General features: G+C 45.3%; 1 protein-coding gene across 1 annotated transcript in view; it reads left to right on the top strand.

The window, feature by feature from the left end:
* The first annotated feature begins 8,634 nt into the window (after nt 1–8,634).
* Cdh2 (cadherin 2) overlaps nt 8,635–12,861 on the top strand; it is a 224,834-nt gene continuing 220,607 nt past the window's right edge. Inside the window, exon 1 of the mRNA XM_042675163.1 lies at nt 8,635–8,764. Coding sequence (XP_042531097.1) covers nt 8,705–8,764 — 60 coding nt within the window. The 5' untranslated portion in view covers nt 8,635–8,704. The remainder of the gene's footprint in view (nt 8,765–12,861) is intronic.

The following is a 12,861-nucleotide window of genomic DNA, read 5'->3' as shown; positions in this document are numbered from 1 at the left end:
TACAATTAGGTTATGTTAACGCAAAAAGAAAGCATTAAGAATTCCTGTTAAAATACGGGAAATTATAGGGACTCAAATAATAATTTAGGACCTGGTAATTTGTGGAGATGACACTATTTCTATTAGAACATGAAAATTTGAGGGGAGAGTCTTTTCACCAGCTTCTTGAAGGGTTGAGTTCCAATGAGATTTCTAAGCTAAAAGCCATCAAGCATCTATCACTGATCTGGGTCTTTGTAGAGAACAATGTGTATCTCATCCTTGGGAAGGGGTAAACTTACAATTCAGATAGAGAAATAAGAGTTGGCAGTTATTCAGCCTCGAGAAAATTGCACAGGGCAACTTCTTTCCCCTTAGTTGAGGAATAAATCATGGAAAGAACCTTGGCAGAAGTCAATAAGATGAAGCCACCAGCAGAGTGCAGTGTGGCTTGAGCCAGATTCAGCGGAGAAGATTCCTTGGACAATTCATTCCCAGGACAAGAGTTCCATTTGCAGAAGTGGAAGAGGCATCTGGTGCAATAAGGGAGTCACACCTCTGTTCCAAGGATGGGAGAAGGAAGAGGTTAGAGGAGGTTTAGCTAAGAAGTCTTAAAGACTGACTTGGAACTCATGATACCAGCAAACTGAAGCAGGACTGAGTGGCATGTTAAAAGCCTAGAGAATTAAATAAAATGCTGCAGAGGCAACAAAATTCTCTCCCCCAAGAAGAACTTGGACATAAATGACACAGACAAGAACAAATACTGAAGGAAAGGTAACACTGATGAAACCGAGCTAATGTAGGAAGCAAGAAAAACAAAACAACTTTTGAACAATCAATAGAGAAACCACACACAAAAAAACCCTTACATTCATATAGAAAAGAGCAATTTTCTATCAAAGAAACTATTAGAGAGTCACTAAAAGTTCTTGGAATTCAAAAATATTGGTCAATTCTCAACAGAAACCCTGGAAGACAGAGTTAAAGAGATCTCTGAGAGAAAGCAAGCATTCTAGTATTTTGAGACATCCTTGGGAACTGTTTTTCAAAGACATGTTTTCAAGGGATGATGGGGACATTCTAGTGGCTAATGATGCTATGACAGCCACTTGCTGAAGCAGCAGTCCTAGAACTGAGAATAGTGACTCATATTCCTAGTAAACTGTCTAACTTGTGGATGACTTATCAAGCACTGTGCTCATGGGAGAGGTCAGAATGACCTTCTCTGGAAGAACCGTAAGGTGGATCTTCTTATCAACTCTGAATGCTGAAGGTCTATCCCCATATTCGGCCTCAAATTCTACTTCCTGGTTTCCAGTGCAACTCACTCTGAAAAACAGGGTAATTTGTATTGCGCAATCACTAAGATTATGACTTTTCCAGTACCCTATAGTTTGTCACTCACATTTTATCCATATCATTAGCTCCTTTCTGCTTTGGAAAGCACATACTTCAAGAGCTTTTGCCTTCTTGCTGGATAGTTGTGTCCTTTTGTTCCAGACCATCAACAGACTCTTCAAAAGCCTCTTCCCTCAAGTTCTCTTCTGAGGCAGCCTTTAAGATTTTCAGATTTTGTCTAGGTTGAACAAACAAAGTTTTCCATACAAACACAAGTTTGTTATTGCCTGTCATAAGAAATTTAGGAATGAGAATATTGCCATCATCACTTGTAAAGATGTCTTTGAAAACCTTTTCTCAAGGTTGACTCCTGGTAATTCCCCCTCCCTACCAGAGATAATCCATATCTGCAATAATCACTCAGCTCTTTTGAGCTACAAAGCAAAGAAAGGGTCAGAGTGACATATATTATAAATTCTTTAATAAATGGATATGCTGATTTTTTTACATTCACTTTAAAATCCAGGCATATCTACTTAGATAGCACTATCATATAAGGAAGAAGTATAATGTATGAACGATTGTGATGTTTAATGATATAATTTTTGCTGTTATCTATGAGTGCTGCCTTTGTGATGTGAAGGATAAATATGTTACTCCTAGCGTTTGCAGGTAAGTGGGAGAAAAGGAGAATAATTTAATAAATACTTAGAGGCTTATTATGCTCATTGTTAAAAGGTGGCTTAATTTGAGATGCATGACAATTGTTCCTTTTATACTTGAATCCACCCTCTTAAAAAATAACATGTCTTTATCTAAGATGTCTCTGAAAAGGATTAAATTAGTTTTACTGTCATTTTCTTAGCTTGTTCAGCATTCTCATAAAGAAAATGACATTATTTTTGTTCTTTTTTTTTTTCTTTAATTTAATTTTATTTTATTTGAGAACATACTGTACAGAGGGGTTACAATTACATGGGCAGGATAATGCATACATTTCTTACCAAGCATTGCAGCCTCCTCCTTTGTTTACCCTTCACCTCCCTTCCCAGCCTCCCCCTCCCTCCCACCCAATCATACCACCCCTCCCCCCGCCCCCCCCCCCCCGACATTGTAAAGCTGGTATTATTTTTGTTCTATAACTAATATATATGTGTATATACAGAAATTGAATGGAGCGGAATGTCTAAAATTCTTGAACTAGGCAGAGATATGGGAGGAGAAATCTAGACCTAATCAACTGACTCAATTTTTATTCATGGAAAAGGGTTTGGTCTCTCTAAGTTCAGACACTAAGTATATTTTACTATCTTCCAAACACTGACATCTGTATTTCAGAACTTTCCTGAAGACAGATCTTACTTTTAAAAGTTCATAAAGGCAAACGTTTGGCGGAGCTAAACATTAGCAAAGTATTCAGTGTTATTTGTCTTATTTCCTCAAGACCTGCTCATCTTGAAAAACAGGACTTTGTCTTTTAAGTAATCTAAAGTGACATTACTTAGTCAATATTCATATTATTGTTTCAGAAATTCGATTTCTGGGATATCATGGAAATTTTATTTTTCTGAATGTAGCTCATCTTTAAACTGGAGTTGTGAGATCAGAAAACTAGAATCTTGTCAGTGAAGTGAGTCAAGAAACAGTAGAAGCCAAGTTACCAGGAGAAAAGGTGTAAGTGAAATAAATTTTACTTACGATCTTGTTGTTTTGCTAATTCTTGAGGTCACTAACTTCAAAGTGAGTTTGTTTTTCAATATATAAAACAATATATTTACAGTGTATATACTGATTTCTAGGAATATTTCCGTATGTACAACTTGTTTGGGACCATATTGTAAAGCCATTCTTTTTGAAATTCCTTAATCAATCTCTCTATTATTTACTCAGCATTATGCTCCATGTTAAAGACTTTATGTCTATCGATGTTGTTATGGGCAGAACTGGGAGAAGAATGAAGAAACTTCACTGAGAATCTTAAATAACTCTGCTTGGGATCCTCTATGGAAATCAGTATATTAAATATACATAAATTAAATGCTCAAGCTCAGCTGTGTTCCACTGGGTTCCTATAAGACTTTCCCAAGAAATATTAGTGTTTTACACATTTTAGAAACAAGGAAGACCTTTACAAATGTTAAGACACTTAAGGTCATAGAACTAGGTCTACTTGAATCCTTAGTCCCATGTGTTTATTATATTCTCCTACCTTCTTGGGTCTGGTGTAAATGGTATCATCAAGCATACATAAATTTAAACAATAGCCAGATTTTTCCTCCAAGATTGAGTTCATTGCTTCTCAAGAATCAGATGAACAGATGGTGTGTATTTACTAGTCAATTGTACCAAAGAGATGGATCTTTAAATTCAAGAGTCATGCCATGGTAGGCCAGATGATCAAATTAAGAAGGGCACAGGAACACGGTGCCAGTGGTTCACGCCTGTAATCCTAGCTACAAAGGAGGCTGAGATCTGAGGACCACGGTTCGAAGCCAGCCTGGGCTAGGAAAATTTGTGACTCTTATCTCTCATGAACCACCAGAAAACCGGAAGTGATTCTGTGGATCAAGTGGTAGAGCTCTTATTGAGCTGAAGGAGCTGAGGGAAAGCACCCAGGCCCATAGTTCAAGCCCCATGACTGACAAAAAAGGCGGGGGGGCACAGGAGAGAACTCAGATGTTTGCATTTTCTTGTATTTTTTTTTAAACCTCTATCTTGGCCCTTGTAGTTGAATTCTCTAATGTTAATGGGGATCTTTAGAATAAGGCAAAAAAAGTTAAGTATCTCTGGGAAGAAGAGAATTTGTCTCCCATTCTACATTCCCTACCTGCTGAGCTGGTTTCCTTGCAATATCTTTGAAGCTTCTGGAGCACCTAGCTCCAAAATGAAGGTTTACATAGATCATGTCTGAAGTTTTACTTAGAACATTCAATAACTTAATGAGAGAGGAAGCAGGTCAGCATTATGGGAGAATTGAGAGTACTTTGTAAGGGACAAGGAGCAAACCTAACTTTCTCTGGAGATTGGAAGAGAAGGAATGAGTGTTCATCCAACGTTTGGGAAGAACTCTCCGCTATGTGTCGGAAACACCAGCAACTGTAGGTGGTATCTTGGAGGTGTATCTCCAGAGGATGTATGAAGGAGAGGAGGCTACACACTAAACCACTGTGAGGTACTTGTTTCTAAAGTGAGGACCTTTTGTACAAACACCCACTCGATCCATCTGTACAATTAGTATCTTTTGTCTGAGATAACAGAGCAAAATGTGGTTCTACATTGCCATTCTATTTTAAAATGAATTATGACATCTACATAGTATGGAAACTCTTTAAGTTGCAGGTCAACACTGAATTCAGTCTGTCTATTGCTTCAACACATTCACATCTGCAGAACTCTTACAGGAAATCAGAATTCCATTGGTCAAAAGTCAATTATTAGATCATTCATTCATTCATTTGTGCTAGTGCTTGAACTAAGAGCTTTTGTGTTCAAGACTGACACTCTGTCACTTGAGCCATTATCATACCATTGCTTCTAGCTTTTTAATGGTTAATTGGAGATAAGATTCTTATGGACTCTTCTGTCTTAGCTGGCTTCAGATCTCAGCCTTTTTTCTTTTCTTTTTATTTTTTTTGTCAGTTATGGGGCTTGAACTCTGAGCCTGAGTGCTGTCCCTCAGCTCTTCAGCTCCAGGATAGTGCTCTACCACTTGATCCACAGTGCCACTTCTGCCTTTTTCTGCTTATGTGGTGCTGAGGAATTGAATCCAGGGCCCCGTGCAGGCAAGGCAAGCACTTTACCACTCAGCAACCTTCCCAGCCCCAGATCTCAGCCTTATAAGTAGCTAGGATTACAAGCATGAGCCACAAGCACCCAGTTAGATTGCTTTTTAATATAAATTTAGGCTAGAATTAATTCACATTAATTTTTCCTGTTTCCTTCTTCCCCACTTCCAATACCAACTGGCTGTTGCAATATCAACAAACAAGGTCCCTCTATTTGTGAGGTTGTACTGGTTATATTGGCTCATGCAAAGCCAGTCTTTAGATAAGCAATGTTTTGAGAAGGGATTAAAAAGTTGAGGGTTTGATTGGACACTTCCTCAGATAAATGAATGGCTCCATCAGATGGTATTGGATATAATTTTATGCAAGTAATGATGTGCTAGATGCCATAGTCAACACCATATCTACTTTATTATCATCAAATCGAAGTACAAAATTTCTATGAAATTAACATTAGGCTAGCCTATTTCCAACATTGATTAGCAAGATTTAGCAAACCAGGTAGGTGATCATATTAAAACCAAAGAAGAACTCAAAACAATTCACAACCATGGAAATATGACAGGCATGCAAATAGATTTTTTAAAACAATGCTGCACGTTGCTTACCTGAATGATTAAAAGAAAGAAAAAACTATTGAAATCAGAAAATAGCTGACAAGACAGCCATTCCAAAGCATAAATTCTGCTCTATAATTAGAGATAATTTATAGGAGATGTTATATTTAAAGTTTCAAGCAAATCACACTAACAAGCAGTAGTTACTCATGATAAATTTTACTGTCTTTAATCATGATGACAATAAACATCAATGGCCATTGCTGGGAGGATTGAAGATACCCTTAGACCCCATATACAGGATCACAGCTTAATTTTTAGGCATGGTAATGAGCTCCATAAATCCCATTTCTCACAATGGCAAGCATATCCCTGTACAGCTATTATTCTACTCTTATGCATGACTCCCTGAGACTAAATGTTACAGATTCACTATTGCAAAGATAACTTTTAGCCTATTATCAGTAGCGTGACAATAATATCTAGCAAAAAATGGAAGAGAAAAATAAGCAGCTCTGAGGAGCACATTAGCTAAATCCTTCATTTCATATTTAAATTTAATAAACATAACTTTTCTTATTATTTTGAGAAGAAAATCATGGGAAAAATTGGATTTCATAAAAATGGCTTACAATATTATGTTTTAATTAAAACTGAATAAACCTCCCAATTAATATTAAAATTTTAAAAGCCTCACCAGCCATAATGCATTATTAAAAGCTGAATCAGTTATGTCAAAGAAATTAGTACTTGATTTCAGTTTTGTCATTTGATTCTTAAGTGATCAAGGTCTCCAAACTCAAATTCAAATAATGTTGGCATTTGCTCCAAGACTAAGAACATGAAAGCTGTGTTCATTTATTGCAATAAAATCACCTATATCCCAAATGTTGAAGTGCTTACATAAAGCATATATTTTATTTACCTGGAAAAGCTTCAGGAAAATATAAAAGTTCCAGAAAATTGATTACCACATCAGAATCAACTGCCCCCCTTCGTGGTTAAAATGAATGCCTGTGACTCAAACTTGTAAAGTCTTTATGTCGCCTTCTAAATCCATGTCATAAAGGAAGAAAGCAAAAATCCTTGACTCTTTCTCATCATCATTTTATCTCTTAGGTAATCCATGAGTCTGCCTGTCTCTGTGTCTGTGTCTCTCCTTTCTGGGGGATGGTGCAGGAAAGAGTTAAAAGTCCTTGAAATTGTTTGCCCAGAATACCATGCAGGGGTAAAGACCTAAAATGCGAGATGTTGGATTAAGAAGAAAACACAAAACAAAACCAAACAAACAAACCCAGCACAAGTCCCCAACTACAAGATGGGGGAAAAAAGCAATCAAAACCAAACACAAAACTTGAGCTGTTCCAGTACATTGCAAGAGTGGGGGACTGGAGAGGTCGGGCGCCTGAGACCAACGCCGGCCTCCATCTCCCCCGACAGCAGGTCGCTCTTGGCAAAAGCTTGGATAACAATGGCCAAGTATTAGTTTGCTACGTTTGCCCCAGCCTGGAAAAATAATCTGGAAAGAATAACAAAACAGAGAAGCATGCTTTAGGGTACTAAGGAGGCATCCTTCCTCTCCTTCCAATTCTACTTCCCCACCAATGGCCAAAGATGAACCCATCAAGTTCCCTTTGCAAGTTATCTTATTTTCTGCAACCCTTGCACCTGCTGGGGAAGTGCTGGGTGCACCCCAGCCATCTGTCCGGGGGGTCTTCCCCTTCCCCACCGCAGGTTGCAGCAATACACACACACACACACACACACACACACACACACACACACACACACACACACACGATCGGGGCGATTCAGCAAGGGCGGGGGCGGGCGGCTGTCGCGGATCCGGCCCGCAACCACCGCAGCTTGGTGGCCTCCCATTGGCCGCGAAGCAAGCCGGGGCTCAGCGGAGGAGGGAGGCGGGGGCGAGGGCGGCGGCGGCGGCAGCAGCGGCGGAGGCGGCGGGGAGGGGACCGGAGCGCGGAGCGGGCCGCGCAGCCTGGCAGCGCGTGCGGGCGAGCGCGGGAGAGCGGCGGCGGCGGTGGCGGCGGCTCGCCCAGGTCGCGCTGGCGGAGGCCGAGAACGGGCTGCGCAGGCGGCGGGCGTCCGGGGGGCGGGAGGTGAAGCGCGCCCGTGAGCGGCGCCCGGCGAGGATAGGCTGACGGGTGCCGGACGCCTAGGCAAGCCGAGGGCCGGCCGTAGCCAGGGCTGCGCGGGACGGAGCCGCAGCGACAGCAACTGCGCTGGGGGGGGCCCTCGGCCTCCTTTTTCCCGCAGGGTCAAGGCCAGGCAACCATCTCCAAGTGGCTCGGGGGAGCTAGAGAAGCCGCCCCGTAACCCCTACGCAGCGGACGCAGGGGCGGCGGGGGCTGCTGCCCTTTGTGGGCGCAGCGCGCACGGCTCCGAGCGCCCTCCCCCTGGCGCTCTCCCCCCGCCCCCCCCCCCCGGCATCTTCCTGTGCACAGTGCGGCCCTGGAGAGGAGACTCGGAGGAAGCAAACCCCGGAGCTTGAAAGCTCGCCTTGAAGAGCTCCTGGGGAGCGCCATCCGCTCCGCCTCCACCTCCGCATCCTACACCAGCCCCGGTCCTCGCCGCTGCATCCCTGGCGGCTTCCGCTGTGCTCCGGGCTGGGGCACAGCCGCCTGCGCTGCCACCGCGGCCGCCCGCGCGCGCGCGCGCACACACACACACACACACACACACACGGACACACGCACACCGACGCCCGCGCGCACACGCACACACACACACACGAACTCCCGCCCTTCTCCCCCGCCCCCTCCCCGCCTCCTCCCCAGCTCCTTGATCTCCCGGTCTGTTTTATTACTCCTGGTGCGAGTCCCGCGGACTCGGCGGCCCGCTATTTGTCATCAGCTCGCTCTCCATTGGTGGGGAGAGGAGGCCGTGGAGCAGGGGGTGGGGTGGGGAGGGGAAGGGAAAGGGGTGGAAACTGCCTGGAGCCGTCTCTCCGCGCTGCTGTTGGTGCTGCCGCTGCCTCCGCCGCCGCCTCCGGCTCCTCGCTCTCGGCCTCTCTCCGCCTCCATGTGCCGGATAGCGGGAGCGCCGCGGACCCTGCTGCCGCTACTGGCGGCCCTGCTTCAGGTAACGCGGAGGTCCCCGCGGGCCGGGCGGCGGGCGGGGTGGGCGGGCGGCGCCGGGTCCCTTTGTTCCCCGCGCCGCTGCGGGGCCGGGCTGCGCACCCGGGAAGGGAGGTGCAGCACCGCGCGGCCGGGAACTGCGCAGGCACGAGGCTCCGGCCGGGTGCGCAGCACGGCTGGCTGGGGCCAGCTGGCCGGCGGGGGTGGGGTGGGGGCTGAATCACCGGTTCCGCGCGCGCCCCCCCACCTCGCCCCATCCAGCCCTGGGGCCCCAGAGAGCTCGCGGTGAGGGGGGGGATGTCCCCAAGGCAGCACCAAGGCTGAGGCAGGAGAACTCTCCGGTTTTGCAGTTTGCTATGTGCCTCTCGCCCCTGGCGTTGCACTTTGATCTTTGTTCAGTTTGGTTTCTTTCTTTTTTTCCGGGATGGGTCGTGAGTTTGCAGGAGGAATGCTCACTCCAGTGTCTTAGTTGCGGGACTTGCCTCCACCCCACCCCACCCTGGCACCGCGCGCCTCCCGCGGCTCCGGGGCTCTGCTGTCCTATTGTCTTTTCGCCAGCTCAGAGTTTGCCTTCTCTCTCTCTCTATATATATGTATATTTTTTTCCTTTTGCCCTCACAATTTCCAACGGAGATCCCACCTGGAAAAGCCTCGATCCCCAGTCCCAAGGAGAGTCTGCCCGCTGGTGCCTGGGCACCCAGCCCCTGGTGGCAGTCGCCATCAGTTCCCCAGCCGGCCAAGCGGGGAGAAGTTCCGCTACAGGGGTTTTATTTCCATGTCTCCCGCTCTGTCCCGCTGCCATGCCCCGAGTGTGTGGCGGGGGCGCTTTCGCCAGAGCCCTCCTCACTTTGCGCTCCAGAGAGCGAGAAAGAGAGCGAGCGAGCGTCAGCCTTTCCCTGGACTTTGGAGGAGGCTTTTCAGCGGCTGGAAGCACCTGCTCCAGGCAGATCACAGGTTCCGCTCCATTCCGTGTTAAGTCGGTCCCTGGCCCTTGCTTGCTCCGTGCCCAACTTTTTCGATGTGTCCCCGGACCCCCTCCCCAGAGGCCACGGGGTCTGCGGAGGGGTCCCGAGGAAGCTGCGGGAGAGAGATGTGTGCTCGCGCGGGGCAGAGAGATCTGCGGTGGAGCCCGGTGCGCACCGCCCTGAGGAGGACAGGGAGGTCAGCGAGGTGGCAGCCCGGACAAGTGCGGGCGCGGCTCGGAAGTGCCGCCGCGCGGGGGCTGGGAGTGGGAGGTGGGGACAGATGGTGCGGATCGCCTCTCCCCGCGCCCTCCCCAATGGTCTTTACGGGTCAGGGCCAGGCGCCCTCGGGCCTCGGGGAGGCTGTGGGCGCCGGGGCAAATGGGAGCCGGCGCCCGCGGTCTCTCGCGCTTTACTCCGCCTCCCCCTAGAGGGGTGTGGGCCGCGGCCGCGAGGAGCCGCGCGGAGCCCTGTCCATGGTGCGCCGTGGTGCGGCGCGCCGGGCCCTGCCCAGCTCAGCTCTCTCGGGTCGTCCTTTTTCCACTTTGTGGCTCTTTTCTCTTGGGCTTTAGCTCTAAGGCCGCCGGCGTCCGGTCCTTCTCCCTCTCCTTTCTTAGGTTTCTCCTTTTGTTCTTTGCTCTCCTGCCGGTCTTTCTCTTCCCCTTCCCCCAACCAACCAGCTCCCCCCTCCTTCTCCCCCCCCCCATCTCCCGCCACCCTCCACCCTCCACCCTCAGTCTTCCCTGACTCTGGGATTTCTGAACTGTTGGACTAGACATTTTTGGTCTCTGCAGTTTTGGGGGAGTGGATGGGATTCTTTCTAACTTGGAGGAGGGGAGCTGCCAGTCACTTGCTCACAAAAGTACCTCCTGTTATAAAACCGCCCTTTATTCTCCCAGCGCACACTCCTCATTCTTTTTCTTCTTGTCTCTTCATTTATTGTTTCTTCTTTTAAAAGTGGGGTTTTTTAAAAGAGGTTAGGCTGCAGGAGAAGGAGGGGGAGCACTTCTTCCAGGGATTGAAGTTAGGAAGAAGAGGAGACAAACTTAAGAAATCCTATGTGTATTTTATTTTTAACAAAGGAGATGTTATATAAATCAAGAAGCAGCTTTAAACACGTTCGGGTTGTACATCACTGAGTGGTTTTCCTTACAGACAGTAAATCCCCAGGGTGAGCCTAGCAGTAAATGGCCATTTCACCAACTTTTTGACCTAAATGTAGGATCTATTCGACAACTGTGCAGTCAAGTTCGGACAGGAGGCAACATTTGTTCGTGATCAGTGCAGTGGAAAATCTAAGTGGGGAACGAGATGTGAATGGTGGACGTTGTTTTTGAGCCTGCTTTATTGGGGGGGCGTTCTTTTATAAACAGAAGCAAATATGCTCATTTTTTCCCGTGCCTGTTTTCTTCTATGATGGTATTGACTTTTTATAAACCTTCATGAACATCATAACTTGGTCATCGAAGTTATTTGTCAGTCTTGTCATTCATGAGTGCAAGTGAAGCAGTAACATTGGGTGACTTGGAAGGTCATTAGGACTGGACTCAGGGTAGTTTATGCATCGTGAATTATAGGGTTAAGTGCACCTTGTGGATTGTGCAACCGAGATTAGAAATGACTTTCAGCTAATGGGCTGCTTTATTCTCCCAAACAACAAAGACCTAGCTATCTGCAAGGTGAACAGTGAGTGTGGCTCCTCTGCAGTCATCTGCTATTAAAAGAGAGTGTGTGTGTGTGTGTGTGTGCTCGCGCGCGTGCACACGTTCCCTCGTACTTCTCTCAATCCAGACTAAGCAACCAAGGTTTTAGAAAAGAGAATATGCATGTTATTAGCATAGATCCAGAGCAACCTTATTTTATTTTCAGGTCAGTTAAACGTACTTGAATGTGCAGAGGACTGCTTTTAATTGTTAACTCTAAAGTTCGTGTTGCTGCATGAGTTTTGGGATACTCTTTATTTGTTTAGTTCTTCTGTTATCTTCACTTACGTAATTCTAATTTGTATAATTCTGACCTCTTGCATGATATGATTTTCTGCTTTCAGCTTTTTTTTCCTTTTCTTCCTCATTTTAATCTTAGGTATAAGTGTTGTCCACTACAGTAAAACAAAAACAGAATTTAAACATTGGACTTCACTAGCTAAAGGGGAAATATATCAGAAAGTTGTGACTATTATTCTTTTTAAATAAACTCTGACATAAGCTTATCATTAGAATAGGCACGCACGCACACACACACACACACATTTTTTACGAAGAACACAGTAATAGATCAGGAAACTTTTGTTTTCTAGTTCACATCTTAATTGCATATCCCATTCTGCCATTTTAAATACATTTTAATGAGTTATATCAAGTTCAGAATAATAATTAATGTTCATAGAAATGATAGGTTCTTAGTCTGATCACATAGCTCCAGGTTTCAATTCTACATGAGAAACTTGACAAAAAGCATACACTATACAGATTTCTCATCCATTAGGTAGAGATTTGAATGATGTTAATATTCAACACATGAATCATAAAAAAGAAAGAGGCTTTGTTTTTGGATGTAAAAAATCTAAGATTTAATAATCACCTTAAGTAAGAAATGTATATTTCTTTTTTGGATTTTCAGGAGTCTGTAAATTAAGTTCTTATAAAGTTTAACAAGAACAAACTAAGTTGTTTTGTGGACTATTGTACTTACTAAACATAGTTATATATTATCTTTGCCTTTTTCTTACCTTGGGGCATGTGAACATTACTAATAAGTTATTCATTGCCAATGTATTAGGTGTTACTTGAAAAACAGTCTTTACGTCCTGACATGTCTTTGCCTCTCTGTTTCTATCTCTTTCTCAGTTTCCAGTGAATTCAATAATTACTTGCAAAGCATACTCTGTGTGTGTGTGTGTGTGTGTGTGTGTGTGTGTGTGTGTGCGCGCGTGCGCGCGCGCGCACCTTTATTGGTGCTTGAACTCAGGGCCTGGGTGTTGTCTCTATGCTTCTTTTGCTCAAGGCTAGCACTCTACCATTTGAACCACAGATCCACTTTTGGCCTTTTTTTTTTCTTGTATAATTAATTGGAGATCAGAATCTCATGGACTTTCCTGCCCAGGCTGTCTGAGTCTGAGATCCTCAGAGAGCCTTTAAGA

The sequence above is a fragment of the Dipodomys spectabilis genome, unplaced genomic scaffold, assembly GCF_019054845.1.
Source record: "Dipodomys spectabilis isolate Male_0828 unplaced genomic scaffold, ASM1905484v1 ptg000024l, whole genome shotgun sequence".
NCBI lineage: Eukaryota > Metazoa > Chordata > Mammalia > Rodentia > Heteromyidae > Dipodomys > Dipodomys spectabilis.
The sequence above is the reverse complement of the archived record's forward strand: the minus strand, read 5'-3'. Positions and strand labels throughout refer to the sequence as shown.